The sequence below is a fragment of the Carcharodon carcharias genome, chromosome 15 (assembly GCF_017639515.1).
Source record: "Carcharodon carcharias isolate sCarCar2 chromosome 15, sCarCar2.pri, whole genome shotgun sequence".
NCBI classification, from domain to species: Eukaryota; Metazoa; Chordata; class Chondrichthyes; order Lamniformes; family Lamnidae; genus Carcharodon; species Carcharodon carcharias.
Window position 1 is genome coordinate 22464189 of NC_054481.1, and position 21482 is coordinate 22485670.

The following is a 21482-nucleotide window of genomic DNA, read 5'->3' on the forward strand; positions in this document are numbered from 1 at the left end:
ATCCCGGCCATTAACTCTGTTTCTCTCTCCACAGACGCTGCCAGGCTTGCTGAGTTTTTCCAGCACTTTCTGTTTTTATTTCAGATTTCCAGCATCCGCTGTATTTTGCTTTCATATTGGATTAGTGATGCGCTGCTCATACTGAACACTTAAATTGTTTCAAACCCCTGTACGACCAATTATAATTAATCCCTAATCCTTTATCACTGCAGTTTTAAGAAGAATCCCATACAGCACTGAGCAGTAATGAGAAATAAACACCATTCATCCCCAGTGTTTCACAGCGCTGTGGTCCATGAACGATGCCACGAAGGTTTGTGATAACAGTCAAAGTCCAATTTCTGGGTGGTTAAGAACATAATTGACTGAGCACTTCCTTGTTTTCCTATGGAATCAGAAATGCAGGAATGAATGTATATGGAGTGTCGGATCATTCCCGTCTACCAGTTTCATTACCCAGCTGATTGCACAAAGTTACCACCTAGAGATTTATTGCCACAACAACAATGGAAAACAGCACAGCAGTGCAGCCATTGTAAACTGATGTATTCACTATTAAAGGTCATCGATGGTCGACCAGCAGGAACATATTTCTCTAACCTCCCGTGACATCTGCAAAGCCTATATACATGGCACTGATTAATGGTCTGTGTCCAGAGCTGAAAGTAAAGGATTAACTGTTTGAGATAAGGTTGAGTTGGGGAAGGAGCCCTCTATCTAGTGCTGCACTCCTGTTTAGAGATGTAACCTTACCCATTACACACACACTGTACCAGTAAAAGAGAATGTGCAGCTCTGAGGCATTCTTGTCTGCAACAGTAGTCTGCATTCATATAACACCTTTAACATAGCGAAACATTCCCAGGATGTTTCACAGGAGCGTAATTTGACACTGTGACAAATTTGACAGAATTTGACACTGTGCCACATAAGGAGATAATAGACAAATGACCAAAAGCTTGGCCAAGGAGGAGGTAGATTTTAAGGGGAGTCGTAATGGAGGAGAGAGAGGTGGAGAGGTTTAGGAGGGGAATTGCAGAGCTTAGGGCCCAGGCAGCGCAAGGCTTAGCTGTAAATGGGGTGATGCACAAGAGGCTAAATGAACAAGGAAATAAATTGAAACACATTTTGGAGGCATTTGGAAATAGAAAGAAAGACTTACATTTATATGGCACCTTTCTCTACCACAGGAAATACCAAAGCGTTTTGCAACCAATGAAACATTTTGAAGTGCGGTCACTGTTGTAATGTAAGATATGTAGCAGCCAATTTGCATGCAGCAAGGTCCTAAGTACAGCAATGTGACAATGACCAGATAATAGTTTTTTTTAGTAGCATTAGTTGAGGGATACATGTAGACCAGGTCACCAGGGAGAACTTCCCTGCTCTCCCTCAAATATGCTATTGGATCTTTGACATCCACCTGAACACAGGGCCTCAGTTTAACATCTCATTCAGAAGACAACACCTCCGCCAGTGCAACACCCCCTCAGTTCTGAAATGGGTCTGGGGGTGGGGGGAGGGGAGAGGGGGGTTGGGGCTGGCATGGGCACAGTGTGGGGGTTGGGGGGTTAGCTGGCTTTCCTGCTCAAGTCTCTAGAACTCACAATCTTTTGATTCGAGGTGAAAGTGTAATCCACTGAACCACGGCTAACACCGATGGACAATCTTTGTACCGTTTTTAACAGCCAGTTAGCAGCACAGAAGAAATATAATACAGGCAAAGGCAGCTGGGGCATCATAAAAATGAAATGTTGTGTAGATGATTGGAAAAAGAGGATAGGATGAACTTTCTTACATGCAGTAATTGAAAAAGAACTAAGCACATTACCATTAAACCGCTGGCTGTATTTCATAAATTACATTCTGTATATATAATATGAGGAAGGTTTAACTGTTGGCCATTTGTCCCATTTTCCCTTCCACTTTCAAAAACTTTGGATGAAACACAATGGAAATGGATTTAATAAAAATGAGCTAATTTTTGGCCGACGCTGTTCCTCATTTTTTTCTGTGACTTCACTGTCAGTGCCTCACCTATTGGCTCCCACTTTCGATAAAAAGAACACAGTATAATTTATACCCTGAGCATGAAGCAGACATTAATATTCATAAAAGTTCAGCAGTCAGCCAGGACATAAAAGACGTCGGGGCTTCAACAGCGCAGACTCTGTGCAATGCCCCCTCTGGGGGCAATTCGTGGTCTGGGATATTGTTGCAGGTGTTTGCTGATGGAGGCCAGTTTGTAAGCTTTGTACCAGATGTGGTAATGCAGCACAGCTGGAACTGGGGAAGTATTTTTCAGCTACTTTATTTCAAGGAAGAATTAGATATGTCAACACCGATTGGCATTTGAGTATCATAACAGCAGTAGGCGGGATTAGCAGAGCATGGACTGGTAGCAGAAAGGTCACAAGTGTGTTACTGCAGTTCAAAGAACCTGGCGAAATCTCCTTTTGTTTGCACACCGAACATCGAAACAGGTATCGTTTGCATTAGGACTGAGCCACAAAATCACGGTCACATAACATGTACGTGGCAGTCTCTTATGGAGAGTGGTAATGCATCTCCTGTCTTTCTTAAGCTCGGTCCATTCCTGATCCTGCATTGTTTCATTTCTCTGTTTTACTACAGAATCACAGAATTCTTATGGCGCCGGAGGAGGCCATTTGGCCCATCGTGTCTGCACCAGCTCTTTAAATGAGCATTATGACTTAGTGCCACACTCCTGCCTTTTCCATGTGCCCTTGCACATTGTTAGTATTGATGGTAACAGCACCACCGTTGCACCAATGATGTGAAAATAAGAAAAAATACGTCATTTTTATTTTTTGGGTAATTTTGCATCATTGGCCAGGCCAGCATTTAGTGCCCATCGCTAATTGCCATTGAACTGGGTGGCTTACTAGGCCATTTCAGTGGGAAGTTGGGTAAGAATCCAGCACATTGCTGTGGGTCTGGAGTTACATGTAGGCCTGACCATGTAAGGATGGCAGATTTCCTTCCCTAAAGGGCATGAGTAAACAAATAGGTTTTTACAACAATTGATGATAGTTTCATGGTTACTATTACTGAGGCTAGCTTTCAATTCCAAGTTTAATTAATTGAATTAAAATGCCACTGGCTGCCAGAATTTGGAAACGTATGTCCAAAGCATTAGCCTGGGCCTCTGGATTACAAGTCCAGTGACCTTACCACTACAACCACCATATACCCACATTTGCCCAGTGACCTCAGGACATCCCAAGGCACTTTACAGCCAATGAAGTGTGGTCAATGTTGTAATACAGGAGACACCACAGCCAATCTTTGTACAGCAAGCTCCCACAAAAAGCAATGAGAAAACAACCAAATAATGCCTCCTTTGTCATGTTGATTGAGGAATAAGTATTGCCTTGCTCTTCTACAAAATAGAGTAACAGGATTTTTACATCCGCCTCTGAGGGTGGTCCTCAGTTTAACATAAGACTGCAATTTAGTCAGTGTAGCACTCCCTCAGAATGGTGCATATCACCCTAGGTTAGGTGATCAAGTCTCTGGATTTGTACCCACAGGTCTGAGACAAAGGTGAGAGTGCAATCCACCGAGCCAGAGTGGACATGTCTATTCTGGCTTTTTTTTTCAGTTGGATTGGAGGTAGAGTCCTGTAATTAGCCTCAGCCCTCCAGGGCTGAGAAAGGGACGTGAGAGAATTACAGGTGCAACTGTGGCATTGAAAGAAGAGGTGATTTTATTTTAAATGATTGATGATTGATGGACAATCTTATCAATAAACACCCACTGTCCATTCACAAACTGCAATCTTGCTCTGGTACAAACCCGTCGGATGTCAAAAAAAAAACAATGAGGTTGGTTAAGCCGGAGCCAGGACATTTACTTTGTAACCAGGCAACTTGACAAGCTTGAAAGAGATACAAAAGGCATCTGTTCCAGCACTGCACTAAAGCAAACACACAACACAATCGGTTCTCTTTCAAGTAAATATTTGCAAAGTCTGATACTGAGTCACAAATGTTGGGAACGGGTGCCAGATGTTGGGAATGGGCTCGTCTGGACTGGGTCAGACTGATGCACCAATTTTACAGCAGCAACAACTTGCATTTGTATAGCTCCTTCAAGCAGCAAAAATCACCCCGAGGTGCTTCACAAGGAGTGTTAGCAGGCAAGATGTGACACTGGGCCACATGAAGAAATATTAGGACAGTTGCTATAAGTTTGCTCAAAGAGGGGGACTTTACAGAGCATGTCAAAGGAGGAGAGAGAAGTTTAGGGAGGTAATGCAAGTGCTGAGGCAGCTGTAGGCACGGCCACCAATGGTGGAGCAATGAAAATTGAGAATAGACAAGAGGCTGGAATTAGAAGAGCCAGAATCTACTCTTTGTACCGCACAAAGTTTAAACAATAATTTGGAGTTCATTCATAGCACCAATGGTGATTAAATGGATCAAATTATCCTACTAGGACATGCTCCAAGTTAATATTAGTTTGTCTTTGGGGGGAAAAAACCAAAAAGCAAGTGAAAGGGAAACGGTCAGAATTCCCAATTGTGCCAACCTTTCAGTGAATCTTGCAGGAAAGTGCAGTTGTGTGGATAGAATTGGATTTGGCTGTGATCTCTTTCATGGTTTTAGCTTACTGCTGACACACACTGCCAATGCTCCCCCAAGGAAGGTGGTGATTTAAGGTCAAGCCATTTGGTGCATGAATTGCTATTGTTGTCCTTTCAGTACTGCCAGAAATACCATATTATTGTCTAATACCTGAGCATGGGTGGAACTTAATCCAGACGATGGGGGTCTTGCCGACCAGCTGGAGAGCTGCCAAGAGCCCCTGTTATGAAGCCATACTTTGTAAAGAAACTACTTTATGAATTTACTAGCTGGAAACCACTAATTGATTTTTGAAATAAAACTAAAGACACATTCCAATGACTTGAAATCATAGTCAAAGACGGACGAACATTTGTATCACCGTACTTTCTACATTCCAAAGCCATTGAAATGGAGACAATGTGCCTGCAAAGCCTCACCAGGAACAATTACCTTGAAGGAGTGTGAATGGGGGGCCATCTCCTATCCCGTTAACAAAGCTTCCCTCCAATCACCTAGTTATCAACTGGGTGGGGATAAGCCATTAGACATAGTCACTTGGACAATGGGACTCTGGCTATGAAAGAAATGTGCTCAGACATAATCTAATCACATAAACCAGACAACTGGAAGCCACTAGCCATGACCTTATTTGGGACACTGGGCAGTTAGCGAGAGAGAGAGGCTCATGTGACAAGCCAACTAATCCTTTGTGTGTTCAAGCACCTGTTTTCTCTGTAGACCAGTACACAAGCAAGTGAGATGCTGCAGAAGCAAGACCCTGAGTACGTTCTCTATTTCTCTCTCCCTCTCTCTCTGTCTCCATCCATCAACATTAGGTCTTAGTGAAGAAGAAGTGGGCCCTAAACTTGTTACCATCCCAAGCCCACACTTCTCACAGCAACAGCCAGAATGGAGAGGGTCAGGAAACGAATACACCAGAAGCAAAAATAAAAAAGTTTTACAACTGTGGCTATGTTCATGTGAAACAAATGCATCAAGATTTTTAGAATTAGCTTTTTTTTGTCAAAAACTGAATGTGCAGTAATTCAATAATCCCGTTTTTAATCAAAATTATTCACAGAATATGTTGCATTGTTGAATGTTGGTGGAGGTGTCAGACAGAGGACCTCTTTGCCTGGTGCTATTGCATAGAATTCGAATGTCCTGGCCAACTGGCCGTCCATTGTCTCTGCTGTTTGTGGGACCTCCCTGTGCACAAAATGGCTGCTAAAGTTGCTTACACATCAGCCAGTGCACTTTGAGATGTTGGAGAGAGATGCTACAACGCTTTATATCTTTCTTGATCAGCTACTGACTAGACAAACTGGCTGAGGTATCACTGGTTAAGATAAATCATCTGGAGTGGAAGTCAGTTAAACACACATTTGATCCTGCATGATCTTTTTGTTGGGCCATTCTAGGGTTAGATATAAATCCTGGCCTGGTATAAAAATGGATATGAATTCAGCTGTTTTGGTAGACAGGTTTTGCTAGATTCAGGCCTGGCTTTTGCTTTATTCCAAGCACTTCAGGACAGTGCCAAATCTGCAGATCAGTGAACTGAATAATTTTCCTATTTCAGACTTGGTTGGATTTGATTGTAACTCAACAGTGTCTTCATCCTTAATGCCATTATGAAATAAAATAAAAACCCATATATTCCCAAAATGGTGCATGTCAGGCAAGGAACAAAACAAGGCTCCCTCCATGATACTACACATAAATAGCCCAAATGTATAAAATGTAGGTTGTGGGTGTATTATGTTTGATTGTTTGCCAACTTGTTCAAATATGACAACTGAAACATGCATGTCATTTTAATATATTCATGGTGAAATATCTGCTTAAATAAAGAAATGGGGGACTCATTAATTCAAACCCTTCATGGATAGAGCTGATGCATAAAATAGTCTGATTGTTATGTTGATAGTTGGGTGTGACTTATACTGCAAGGGATAATGGAGCAACAGTAGCCTAGATTGGGCATTAGGTCTGAGACTGGATTATTAGCTTTATCCATGTTTAATTGTGTTCAGCGTTTAACTTTAGTATGGATTTTGAGGTTGCTGTTTTATTCTTTAAAATAATCAGACAATGTAAATGGTGGGGGGCGGTGGGGCAAAGAGCAGTATGCCCACGCGGTCATTTGTATGACAGCTCATTGAAAAAGTAAAGTGGTCAAACATTGTGCCCAAGATTTCACCAATTGCATCAAAAAAATTGCAAGGCCTCAGTTTGCATGCAATGGGGCTGGCTAAATCAGCTTGAGCAAACATGAGATCACTTCTTTCTATAGTCACCTCCATTGCCTTCACACTAGTCAGAAGAGTGGGCTGGTTAGGCCTGAGAACTGCCTAGCCAGTGCCCAGCAATCACCAGCGGAAATATGCACGCTTAGAATAATATAGGTTCCTCTACTGTTTTTTTTTTAAAATCTACCCAAGGTGAATGCTCTCCTGTAAAGAGACCCCCACCACCCCACCTCCATGTAATAGCCAGCCTAGGAACCTGCAGAATCTTGTCTGTTTAATATAATAATTTAAAATGGCAGACAATGTTCAGATTCAAACTTGGGTCACCATGATGGGAGGCTGTCTACCGATAGAGTTGTCAAGATGGCCCACTTTTATCCAACTCCTCCTACCGTCACAACCTTTCTAATGTACACAGTTGGTTATGCACTGATATCATTGCTCAATGTTTTCTGCAGGAGCACTGACCGTCCAGGGAAGTGGGTGTAATTCCTGATCACTATTGCCCTTCACTGTTGTAATGTAGAAAGCATGGCAGCGTATTTGTGTGCAACAAGGTCCCAGGAACAGCAATGCGTTAAACGACCAGATAATCTTTTTTTTTAAATTTAATGTTGATTTTTTAAGAATAAATGTTGGCCAAGACACCACTGAGAACTCCCCTGCTCTTCTTTGAAATAATGCCATGGGATCTTTTATATCCACCTGAGCCAGCAGGTTTAGTGTCTCACCTGCTGCCAGTGTGGCACTCAGTATGATAATAGTGCCAGCCTAGATTTTGCACTCAAGTCTCCAGAGTGGGATATGAACTTATAACCAAATGACTCAGAGGCAAGGTTGCTACCTTCTGAGCCACATACGTACTACTCTCGGTAAGGTTTGGTGCGTCTGATATGCCCGCAATTGAAAACTGTGCTTGGCTTGTGTCATATGTTTAAACAGGGGCAGCAAGAGCAAAAGCTGAGGAGCCCCTTGCCAAACTTGCTGCAGTTGTTTCGTAGGAAGGATGTTGGGGGCAGCATGGCCATGAAAACTGTAATTCATCATCTACTGAATAGAACAAACTTGTGTAAAATTTCTTTTCTCTTTGTGCCAAGTTCCATGGCTTAGAGCTATGTTGCTGGTCAATGGGTGAAAGAACACTTATCATTTAGTCAGTTTGGGTTACTCAATTAGTCTCTTATATGCACATGCAGCTTGTGGCTACAGAGGCGTCAATAGATTTACCACAAAGTAGGAAATCAGATCCAATCCTGTTACGACAACAAACACAAGCAGCGTTTCATACCTGCTTTAGCAGGTTGCATTTAACCTTTTCCCTACCTCCAGAGACTTGAGCACAAAAACCTAGGCTGACACTCCAATGCAGTACCTAGGGAGTGCTGCACTGTTGGAGATACGGCTTTTCGGATGAGATGTTAAACCAAATGTCTGCCCTCTCAGGTGGACATAAAAGATTCCATGGCACCATTTCAAAGGAGATCAGGCGAGTCCTCCCCAGCCTCTTGGCCAATATTTAATCCTCAACCAGTATCACTAAAATATTGATGATTTGGTCATTATCTCACTTCTGTTAGTGGGTTTTTGCTGTCCACAGCTTAGCTGGCACCTTTCCTGCATTACCTCAGGGATTCCATGCCAGAGGTGTAAAAATGGCATGGTGTCGTGCCATGAGACTGGTAATGCAGAAGCATGGGCTAATGATCAGGAGACTTGAATTCAAATCCCACCATAGCAGCTGGGGAATTTATATTCATTTAACTGAATAAATCTCGAATTAAAAGGCCTGTATCAGTAATTGTGGCTATCTAACTGTGGTAAAAAGCTGTCAAGTTCATTAATGTCCTTTAGGGAAGGAAATCTGCTGTCCTTACCTGATCTAGCCTATAGTGACTCCAGACCCACAGCAATGTGGTTGTCTCTTAAATGCCCTCTAGCAAGCTACTTAGTTGTCAAGTAGGCAGATCACCACCACCTTTTCAAGAGCAATTAGAGATGGGCAATAAATGTTGGTTTTGACAGCAGCACCCACATACTGTGAATAAATTTTTTAAATACTTAATTTGCTGTAAAGCGCTTTGGGAGACCCTGGGGGTGCCTTTCCTTCTTTACCCAACATCCACAACCACTCAGCAGCAGGAACCCTGGCTGATTTCCTCCCATCCTAATTGAAGTATGGCAAGGCTGGTTATGTGTCTTATTATCCCTCCCTGTTTGAAGTGCGTTACCTCAGCACAGCCTGGGGACTGATGTTGGGACCTTTATGGTTGAATGACTCTGTTACACACCCAGCAAACATGTGGAGCTATCAGGGAGCCAATATCTTGACGTTAAACAATTACACAAGGAGTAACTTTAACCAAATTTTCTGAGCAGGAATACCCTGGGATTGGGTGGAACATTGGTTTTACATCCTGTCCAATATCACTCTCCAGTGACTTTAACAGAGAGTGAAGGGGGCGGTGTGTGAAGCTAACATTAAACCAATTCCATCAGTTTTCTGATGAGTGGATTAGATTAAAATTTCCCCCAAAGTGTATGCAAAGTTTTATCCACAAAAATTAAGTTTCAGAATCATCTTGGTATTTGATAGAGCGCATGTAAATTTTACAACACCAGCTTATATTTATGTTTGTATTTATAAAGTGCTTTTAGTGAGATAAAACATTCCAAGGCACTTTACAGAGGCATTATAAAACAAAATATGACACTGGGCCACTTGAGGCATTAAATCAGATGACCAAAAGCTTGGTAAGTGGGTATTAAGAAGTGTCTTGGAGGAGGAAAGCAAGGTAGCAAGGCAGGGAGGTATAGGGAGGGAATTCCAGAGCTTAGGGTCTTAGGCAGCTGAAAGCATGGCCAAAATGTTGGAGCAATAAAATATGGATGCTCAAGAGGCCAGAATTAGAAGGGTGCAGATATCTCAGAGAATTGTAGGGCTTGAGGGGGTAACAGGGAGGGATGAGGCCATGGAAGAACTTGAAAATAAGGGTGAGAATTTCAATATCGTTTAATTGGGAGCCAATGTAAGTCAACGAGCACAGGAGTGATGGGTGAACAGCTGTTTAAAATTTAAAATTAAATTTTAAGTTCTATTTGTTCTCTTTCAGGGATCTTTCATACAATGGCATTTTCTCGTTAGATGATAATCTTTTGGACAATCTGACTTCCCTGGAGAAGTTGTAAGTGAACTATTTATTCATGGATTTTATTGTGGTTCATCGGTAATAAAACAAATCATGGTTTTGCTCAGTAGAGCAGTTTAATACCTTGCGTGATCCACAGAACGGTTGCAACTTCACCCAGAATCCTTTGAGTTCAGTACAGGGGTCAGAGTGCATGTATACTATGGTGATCAGAATTGGGCCCATTCACCTTTGTGGCTCTGGTTCATGTACAGCTTAATACAGTGTTCTCACAAATGCAAATATTTAAACTATTATCATAGGGCAAAACAAACAGTCCAGGCCCTAACCTTGGAATATTCAGAAATAGGCTCTTACTCAGATCTAATTAACAAAAACATTCCATATGTGCCTCGGTTACCTCTAAGCTTGACTATTCCAATGCTCTCCTGCCCAGCATCCTACCTTCCACTATCCACAAACTTGAGCTTATTCAAAACTCTGCTGCCCATATCCTAACTTGCACAATGTGTTTCCTGATCTGCATTGGCATCCAATCCAGCAATCCCTCAAATTTAGAATCTGCATTCTTGTGTTCAAATCCCTGCCTGACCTCGCTCTTCATCAATCCCTATACCCCCACTCTCTGTTACCTCCTTCAGCCCAACAATCCTTCAAGATCTTTGGGTTCCTCCAATTTTGGGCTGTTGCACATTGTTGACCTCCTTCACTCCGCCATTGACCATAAGCTCTGAAATTCCCTCCCTAAACATCTCCACCTCTGTTTCATCCTTTCAGACACTCCTTAAAACCTAGCTTTTTGACCAAGCTTTTGGCCACTACTCCTGGTATCTACTTATGTGGCTTGGCGCCATTTAACTCCCCAGTTCCTCTCCTGTGAAGCATCTAGGGATGTTTTACTATGTTAAAGGCACAATATAAATGGAAGTTGTTATTCTGTTCTGGGGCTGCCACCTCCTTTCTTTGTAATGTTTCCATGACTGGAAGCAGAAACGCAAGGGCATGAACCTTGGGGGATCTTCTCCTCTGTGGCCATAACTTCAGCAGAAACACGATCTCCACATGTAACTAGGGCATCTGCTGAACTTCTGGCAGAATGGGAGAAGCTCCAAGAGAATCATCCCCCCACCATTGTGATAATTGACCTCTCATACCACCTTAGTCATAGAGTCATAGAGGTCCACAGCACAGAAGAAGGCCCTTCGGCGCATCGAGTCTGCGCCGGTCAAACAAGTACCTAACTATTCTAATCCCATTTTCCAGCACTAGGCCCATAGCCTTGTATGCCATCGCATCGCAAGTGCACATCCAAATACTTCTTAAATGTTATGAGGGTTTCTGCCTCTGCCACCCTTTCAGGCAGGGAGTTCCAGATTCCCACCACCCTCTGGGTGAAAAAATTCTTCCTCACATCCCCGCTAAACCTCCTGTCCCTTACCTTAAATCTATGCCCCCTGGTTATTGATCCCTCCACCAAGGGTACCTGTCTACCCTATCTATGCCCCTCATAATTTTATACACCTCAATCATGTCCCCCCTCAATCTCCTCTGCTCCAGGGAAAATAACCCCAGTCTATCCAATCTCTCCTCATAACTAAAACTCTCCAGCCCAGGCAACATCCTGGTGAATCTTCTCTGCACTCTCTCTAGTGCTATCACATCCTTCCTATAATGCGGATTCCAGAACTGCATGCAATATCCTAGCTGTGGCCTAATCAGCATTTTATACAGTTCCAGCATAACCTCCCTGCTCTTATATTCTATGCCTTGGCTAATAAAGGCAAGTATCCCATATGCCTTCTTAACCACCTTATCTACCTGACCCGCTACCTTAAGGGACCAGTGGACATGCACACCAAGGTCCCTCTGATGCTCGGTACTTCCCAAGGCCCTACCAATCACCGTGTATTCCCGTGCCTCGTTTGTCCTGCCCAAGTCCATCACCTCACACTTATCCGGATTAAGTTCCATTTGCCACTGATCAGCCCATCTGACCAGCCCATCTATATCCTCTTGTAATTAAGGCTATCCTCCTCACGATTTACCACCCCACCAATTTTCCTGTCATCTGCGAACTTACTGATCAACCCTCCTATAATCAAGTCTAAATCGTTTATATATACCACAAACAGCAAGGGACCCAACACCGATCCCTGTGGAACCCCACTGGACACAGGCATCCAGTCACAAAAACACCATCACCCTCTCCTTCCTGCTACTCAGCTAATTCTGGATCCAATTTGCCAAATTGCCTTGGACCCAATGGGCTCTTACCTTCGTTATCAGTCTCCCAAGCAGGACTTATTAAAAGCCTTGCTGAAGTCCAAGTAGACTACGTCAAATACATTGCCCTCATCTACACACCTGGTCACCTCTTCAAAAAAATCAATCATATTGGTCAGACATGACCTCCCTTAATAAAACCATGCTGACTGTCCTTTATTAATCCCTGTCTCTCCAAGTGTAGGTTAATTCTGTCCCTCAGAATTGCTTCCAATAGTTTCCCCACCACTGAGGTTAGACTGACTGGCCTGTAGTTCCCTGGTTTATCCCTTCCTCCATTCTTGAATAACGGTACCATATTGGCTGTCCTCCAATCCTCTGGCATCTCTCCTGTGGCCAGAGAGGTATTGAAAATTATTGCCAGCACCCCTGCTATCTCCTCCCTTGCCTCACTCAACAGCCTGGGATACATTTCATCCAGGCCTGGAGATTTACCTACTTTTAAGCCTATCAGACCACATAGAACCTCCTCCCTTTCTATGCTAATTTCTTTAATTATTGCACAGTCCTTCTGCCAGATTTCCATACCTACTTTGTCCCTCTCACTTGTGAACACCGTCATAAAATATTCACTTAGAACCCTACCTACGCCTTCCAGCTCCACATGCACATTACCACTATGGTCCTTGATGGGCCCCACTCTTTCCCTAGTTATCCTCTTACTCTTAATGTACTTGTAAAATAATTTTGGATTTTCCTTTATTTTACCCGCCAATGGTTTTCATGCCCCCTTTTTGCTCTCTTAATTTCCTTTTTAAGTTCCCCCCTACACATTCTATACTCCTCGAGGGCTTCCGCTGTTTTGAGCCCTCGGTATCTGCCATAAGCCTCCCTTTTTCTCTTTATCTAATCCTGTATGTCCCTCGACATCCAGGGTTCCCTGGATTTATTGGTCCCACCCTTTGTCTTTACTGGAATATGTTAGTCCTGTACTCTCCCTATTTCCTTCTTGAATGAGTCCCACTGTTCTGATGCAGATTTACCTAAAAGTAGCTGCTCCCTTAATATTACAAAACGGCTTCCAGAGTTAATTTTCTGACCCTCTCCATTTCTAAACAGACTATTGAAGTTGTTTGAAATTCATAACTCAAGAGTTCATTTCTACCAACCCAGAGGAAAGTTTGAACAGACCATCAAACACATAACTGCGTCATTGGCCTGTGGAGGTGGGCTGAGCACTCATAATATAGTTACAAGCAAGGCAGAATTATCCTGGGAGTAGCTGGGTTATTTATATGTAAAGTATACGCATGAAAAAAACATAATTTCCATGCTGAAATGCAACAATTTTCTACACTATTTATATCATGGGAAATATAAAACAATACAACTCTACTGACTTTCTGGGTGGAGGTCCACACACCATGGCTGCTCCTACGCTAACTCATCTTAGATTTCTGCTCTGGTTTACCTTGGGCCATTTTGTCACCCGATGGAGGAGGCAATTTGATTGGGAAAGCTGAAATCTTGAAGTTTTTGACTAAAAAAGGGAATTTCCCCTGCCTTCCCAACCCTGCGCTGTTTTTATGTGGGCTTTTTGCAGGTTGGGAAGGTTTAAGGTTGTGACCCTGCAAGCACCTCTTCCAAGCTTGACATCACCATTGTGAGCCCTATAGGAAATTTGAATTTCCTCCCCCCACTCCTCTCCACCCCTATTTTCATATGCTGGTGTGTGTTCAGAAGCTCTAAAAATTTTGACCTCATTGGAGAGTTTGCGACCACTGGGGGTCACCTGCTGACGAGTCGGGAACATTCTGACAGGTAAGTGTTAAATGTTTTGATGACCTCAAATGTCATTATTAAACACTTTGTTGTAATGTAGACGTGTTTGAACTCCAGTGCTTCATCATAAGGTCTGTCCCAAAATGGTAAGTTGACCATTACATTGACCAGCATTGTTTAAGTGTTTAGATGCATTGCAGTACTTTTCCCACTGGAGAAAGTGCCATAAGGCATTCAAAACTGTTAAAACATGTGCTGGGAAACTCTCCTATCATATTTTTGCTGTGATTTAAATGTGCAGAGATCTTCAGCTTTGAAATAATTCCTCTGCTCTTGAAAGTTGAAATAAATCTGAGCACCTGCTCCAATCCATTGATTGTCAGGCAATGTACTTTGAAATGAAAATGAAACAGCACCTGCAGCTTAAAAAGAGGCCACCTGTTTTTCCAGTTTCAGTAGATGCCATTGTTTACATTGCTGAAGATTGATATTACAGCTGAGCTTGTTATGAATGCTTGGATCTGTTTCAAAATCTCTAGAACCATTTATCTCATCAGGGGCCTGTGTTCACATTTTGATTGACATTTTAAGAGGTTATTAAAGGATTACCTGTCATTTGTAAATGATAACTGTTTGTTTACATGACAGATTGACCACTTGAGGGGATTTAAATTTTTTTAGCAAAATAATTTTTTTCAGTAAAAAGTGTGCTTCAATGACAGCTGTATTTGATTGTTAGAATTTATATTTTTTCATGTCCATTTCAAAGATATCCTTCGGTCTGTCCATGGTGGATACTGGGTGAGTGGCTATGGAGGATACATGGGGGAATATGAGGGGGCATGGAAGATGGGGGATGAGGTGGTCCCTGCCTCCGCACCCACACTTCTTCTGCACTGCTTCACAGCTTACAAAACCCAAGCCCTCCCTACTCACATCTTTCAGAGACAAAAATATGACGCAAAGTGAGTTCGGAGGTGGGTTCGCCTTCCAGAACCACAAAAGGGCCCAACTTTCGTTTTCCTGATCCTATACAAAAATCCAACCCCTAGTCTATGTCTCACAAGAACAAAAGAAATTGGTGCATGAGTAGGCTATTCGGCTACTTGAGCCTTCGCTGCCATTCAATAAAATCACGGCTAATCTAATCGAGGCCTCGATTCCACTTTCCTGCCTGTCCCCCATAGTTCAAGAATCTTTCTATCTCAGCCTTGAATATATTCAATGACTCTAGCTCCACAGCTCTCTGGGACAGAGGCTTCTGCAGAATAGTGACCCTCTGAGAAGAAATGTCTTAAATGATTATCCTGAAACTGTGCCCCTCATTTTAGGTTCCCCCCATGGGGGGAAACATCCTCACAGTCTTGACCTTGCCAAGCCCCCTCAGAACCTGATATGTTTCTATAAGATCACCCCTCATTCTTCTAAACTTCAATTGAGTATAGGCTCAACCTGCTCAGCCTTTCTTCATAAGACAACTCCTTCATCTCAGGAATCAACCTAATGAGCATCCTCTGAACTGCTTACAATGCAAGTATATTCTTTCTGAAGTAAGAAATTTTGGGTCTTGTGACCTCGTTGTGATTGAAGGCCGGGTTTGGGATGTGGAAGTTCCCTAGAGTGGGAAGTGTTTGTCCACGAGTCGTTGAACTTGGAGGACTTCAAATGGATCTCACCCGTAGGAAAATGAAAACATTGGCTTGGATTTTGCAGTCACAAGAGCACTCACCGCTGACCTTGAAAAAAATGTTATCACAGAAGAAAATTCCCAATTCTGCAAACCTGACTCAGGAGAAAGTGCCCCAGATGTTCTAACTTTGTTCAGGGTGTTTGGTGGAGGGGTGGGGTTGGGTGGGCGGTGATTGGAGGGGGTTCCAGCTGGAGTCGGACCTGCCGCCTCTGGAAACAGTTCAGAGGTAGCCACAGGAGTTGTTGGGTGTGGAGGCGGGCTTTGAGAAAGGCTGTCCTCGGTGATCTGGTACTTGGTCCCAGCTGTTAAAAGAAAGCAATAAAATAAAAAACAGCCATCCAGCCCTCACCCCTCATCTCCATACACTTCCCATCCTCCATCCATGCCACCTCATGCGCCCCCCCCCCCCCATCTCCATGGGCCCTAATACCATCCAGGCCAACCTATGCCCTTCTACCCACTCCATAACCCCTCTTGCACTCTATGGCAGCTGTACCCCTCTACCCACCCTCCATGGCTCTTTATAGCCCCAATGCCAATTTAGTACCAATTCATGCCAACCCATGCCCCCCCATCCACCCCCCCTTTGCACATACACCCCCCATGCCAATTTACCCAGTAACCACCATGTCCAGACCTCAGGAACCATGTTGAGATTAAATAAAATAAAATTCTATCGATGACTTCGCTGTTTAAAAAAACACTCATTGAAACAAACCCATTCATTACATTTAAATTCCTTTAAGCAGCTAATCCCATATGAAAACAACCATTTGTATTCATAGCCCCACATCAAAGGCTTTATAACTATGTGGAGCTGTCAATCAAATTGTGAACTTACAAGCCACTGTCATAATGAAAGGCTGTGGAATCAGTCATGCAGCACTAATCCTATAATGAAAACCCTCAGGCTTCTGTCAACAGACACCTAGTGGAATTGCAAGTATTTGGGCAATTTTTTTAAAATTAAAGGGCAGGAGATTTAAAAACCTTAACAGCTTGACAATTCCAATGACTTTATTCACTTTTTATACACATTTATATCTAATTACATCGCCCAAAGTGCACTTGATCTCTCCAAAAGGCTACCCTGCCTCTCCAAACTTTAGACCTTTTGCTGAAATATCCAAGGCCCAAGAGCCAGATTTTGCACAACTCAATAATAATTGTTTTTTTATTATTTGCTCATGAAATGTGGGCATCACTCGCTCAGCCAGCAGTTATTCCACATCCCCAATTGTCCTTGTTCAGAGGGCGTTTAAGAGTCAACCACGTTGCTGTGGGTCTGGAGTCACATGTAGACCAGACAAGGACAACAGATTTCCTTCTCTAATGGACATTAATGAACTAGATGGGTTTTTACAACAATCGACAATGGTTTCATAGTCATCATTGGAGTTTGAATTCCAGAATTTTATTGGATTCAAATGCCACCATTTGTTATTACCCCAGGGTTATACTGGATTATTGGTCAAGTGACAATGCCGCTACGCCACCACCTCCTCACATCTGTTGCACCTGTTTGAAGGCAGCTGCACTTTCACATATGCAGTTGCCTCTGTGAATTACAGATGTGCAAACTACAACCCACCCGCCTCCCCCCCCCCCGGCAAAAAAAATGCGGGTGCCGGGTTTGGTGTTGGGACTTCCGGAATCTGGGCTCTGGCACCATTTTGGCTAAGCCGGCGACTCCTTCCATCCCCAGGAAAATTTGGGACTATGTTGCGGCTTTCCCCTTTAACTCCGCAGTTTCATTCCGGTGCCAAACCTGGGGGATGTCTTGGCACTTGCAGCAGTGACGCCAGCAAGCAAGTAAGCGGCCCATCACAGTGAAGCATTCATAAACAGCGAACCAGGCGGTTAAAAGTGCTTAATAACTTCAGTTGTGACTTAAATTTGTAATTTAAATTTTTAGTGTTTAGCCATAATTATGAAGTGTTAAAAACCCAGTTACACCACATTCAATGAGGTGAGTCTTTTTCAAGGGTTTTTACAGTGAGACTAACACCGTTAGAGTGGGACGGGACTCCTTGTCAATTCACGATTGCAATGTAGATTGCAGTATAGGAACCTCTGTGGCGCACCCTGTAGAGAAGTATCAACTCATTTACAGCGATTTCTGGATATCTGCATGTGTGGACTCCCAAAGTTGCTGTCAGTTTCAGTGGTGTAATGAAGGCGAGTACTGACAATTTTGCTATCATTACCAAAGTCCAGGCCATGTGTCCATTGTTCATTTAAACAGGCTGCAACAATGAATAAACTTAGGATGTTTGTCAATGACTGGTCATTTTTAATGACTGACACCACTGGCCACCACCCCACCCCACCACCCTGGAAGTTTTTTGCATTGTTTCAAAACTACAAGTGATTCAACAAGTACTTTCAAAACCAACAGTGCAGGTGTCATCTGAGAACCAGTCCATTACCATGGTGTAAAATTCTCCAGATTATACATAATGAAGTCCTCTTTGTTAAATTGTTCCAAATTACTATGGCAACCCACCCTATTTAATATCTGAGAGCATAAATATGACAGAGCAAATTCCTTTCAACGAATATGAATCCAACATTAAAAATGTGTTAACACATTTGCTATTAACATGGACGCAAGTTCAAGTCAATTGAATAAAAGTGGATTATATCTTTGCTGTCAGTTAATGCATTACATTTTCTGTTTTTCTCCCCAGATATCTACAGGGCAATAATATTAGTATTCTTTTCAAAGAAATCTTCGCTGGTAGAAGATGTTTATCAGATATGTAAGTATTCAAGGACTGAAAAAAATTGTACCCACTTTATTATCAACCTGTACCTGGGGCATCACGCAATCCATCAATAGTCGGTGCATCATACAACCCATCTCTACCTGGGACACCATCCAGTCCATCTATGGTTGGGATATCATCACACATTCTATCTATATATTTGGGCAGTAAAAATAACTCTTGCCATTTTTAATTCTGAACAGATGTCCTTATCTAGACTGATGGCCACAATAGTGTGAGTTTATGTCTCAACAAGTTAGTCACAGCATTTGGCCTAGGATAGTTCCCTGCTGACTAGGTGACGAGAAATTCCATTAAGAACAGATTTTCACAATGTTGCCAGAAAGAGGAAAACGCAATGAGGAGCTGTTCTTCTGTTTCCCAACATTAGTTGCCACATCTGAGAGTTTCCACTGGCAGTGATGGCAGACAGTGAATATAGGCATCCATATTCAAGCTTGCAGAATGAGATAATAAGCTAATGATGGGAAATACATTTAAATCTTTAGCAACATCAGGTGCCATGAGTGCTTTGCCTTTCTGACATCCAGCATTGCCAATGGCGACAGAGGGAGGTCTTTCAAAATAAAGGGGCAGCCTTGCCTGACACAGTTAATCACAGTTTATACAAAGCAAGGCCCATTTTTGTTTCTAATTGTAGATAGCCACACTGCCTTGCGACAATTCTGTTGCCCTCCTCCCACCCAGGGTGGCCAACTCTGTGTGTATCACTGGAAGTTTTATCACATGACCCCCATTGCCAACTGCTCCCCCTGCTGATGTTCCCATGTGTCTGCGGCCCTTGTCCTCAGTGGTAGAGGTCACAGGTTTGGAAGGTGCTGTCAAAAGAGCCTTGCCATGTTGTTGCAGGGCATCTTGTAGATAGTACACACCACAGGTACATCGGTAAATACAGAGGTGGATACAGATTATAAAAGTGACATGTTGTTACAGAAAGCAAAGATGCAGGTTAGATACAAATATTACCAGTGACGCTATGCATTTATTGCTACTGGAAGTGTGTGCAATATAGAGCAAGCTCCTCTTGAATGGTAAATGCTTGGAGCCCTGTGATACAAGGAATGCTTTCAGGTGAAAACACTAATCTTTTCCAAAATCTTTTCTTACAGAGACATAAGCAACAATCAGATATCTACTTTAGAAGATGGAATATTTGCAGATTTATTTAATTTAAGTAAAATGTAAGTTTTCTGGAATGCCCTATAGCATTAATGGTGATAGAACTATGGGCAACATTAAATTTTGATAAATACACTTATAGTACTGGATGTGCAGCTTGAACCAGCCCTTTGAAATTATGGAAAACCCTTTTTTGAATTGGTTGTTTAAAAAAAAGCAGCCTTACCCATGGGTAACTGGCCTGATTTGACATGGTGCTAAACTTGGGGTATTAACCTGCCGTTATGTTACTCTTGACAAATACTGAGCAACAGCTAAGGATTCCTACCATCAACATCAGCCCCCTCCTCCCCCCGCAAGCCACACCCTCCTTGGTCGTCACGGATAACGGACAAAAGCTAAATAAGGCCACAGTTTTGTCAAATTGTTAAAACTCTGCCTTGGGGGTTTACAAGCCTGGAACCTTAACTGATCATCTCCATGGAAACACGTCAAACATTGGCAACTTCTCTTCACCCATGGGAAAAAGAGGGAGAAAATGACAGGATATGAGGCAAGGGACAATTATATGAGGAAAAAAATTTGCCAAGCTAAGACGAAATCTGGAAGCTGCAGGGGAAAAAAATACAAGTTGCTGTTCCTTTCAAATCTATGGTCAATCTAAACTTAGTTGCGACTGTAATATACTTAAATATTATTGAATTTGCATGTTGTATCCTATGTTGAGCAAAGTTTGCTCCACAGCATGAAATGTGTCCAAATTCTGAAGGCTTCTTATAGAATTGGAGCAGCTTGAACCAGACCTACAATATTCTGAGCAAGGACATAACCAAAAAAACAAGACTGAACTCCCTTATGGGCTCAATTTTCCCCAAAGTTAGAGATAATGCACCCAACATCAGATGGTTGGATTTCCCACCCTTTGCCCTCCTATATCCCTTTGTACTTGTCAAACATAGATTGCACTAATAATAGTTTTGTATGGCTGGGGAATCAGTTATAGTTCGATGTTGAGGTTAACAATCCATTCAGTGGCTTCAGCTGACACTGAGTTAGTGGTTGTGTTGCCAACAGGAATGGACCTGTCAGGGCAGGAGTTCAGTATGTGAATGATGATCTGACTTGAATGGCCACAGTCACAATTTGAGCCATTCCTTGTGGAGCAAATGGCCACATCTTCCCTGTCCCATTCCCAGGTGGTTGAGGGTTGTCCAGACATTTCATGGAAGGTGGAAACCTGGGACTTCATATCGGATCAGTTACCAGGTTGCGATTAGCAATGTTTGCAGTGAGCCAGGAGGTGAGTCATTTAGAGGTGGAGCTATTGTCAGTTTGTAGGGTGTGGAGCGTGTTCCAGTAGGGACTACGGAATTTTAGACCAGCGTGTGGGGTTTTTTTGGGCTCTGTGTCAGTGGGAATGCTTCATTAACTGTCAGCCGATGGTGTTCTTCGAGGAGGATGTTTTCCCTGTGGGTATCAGGGGGTTCAATGTGTGCTAGCACAGGAAGCCACTCGAGCTGTCTTAGTTTCAATGCCCCAGAAATAATGCTCAAGAAGGTGACTGAACCTTAGTCTCATGACTCCTCATCCAAGCAGTAAAGAAAACCTGGAAAATGGGAAAAGGGAGTAAAGAATCAGCAGTGTGCATTGCTAAAACAAATTCTTAATTTGTATTTATGGTGAGGAGAATTCCTCAATGCCAAAATAAACAGTGTCTGTACCAATATCCTAAGGGGAAAACCAGGCCTATAGTCTGTAGTTTCAGGAAGCAGATGTTAAGATCTCGTCATGGGAGGCTGGTAAAGAAGATGGTCAGTGTTACTGGTGAACTATTCCATGTAAAAACAACTCTTGTTGTCAAGCCTCAGTGAATGCAAGTCCACAGATTC

At 42.8% G+C, this 21482-nt stretch overlaps 1 protein-coding gene across 1 annotated transcript in view; it reads left to right on the forward strand.

Moving 5' to 3' along the window:
• Nucleotides 1–21482, forward strand: part of pkd1a (polycystic kidney disease 1a) — a 179628-nt gene that overhangs the window by 46008 nt on the left and 112138 nt on the right. Inside the window, exons 2-4 of the mRNA XM_041205943.1 lie at nucleotides 9955–10026; nucleotides 18376–18447; nucleotides 19584–19655. Of these exons, the coding sequence (XP_041061877.1) occupies nucleotides 9955–10026; nucleotides 18376–18447; nucleotides 19584–19655 (216 nt within the window). The remainder of the gene's footprint in view (nucleotides 1–9954; nucleotides 10027–18375; nucleotides 18448–19583; nucleotides 19656–21482) is intronic.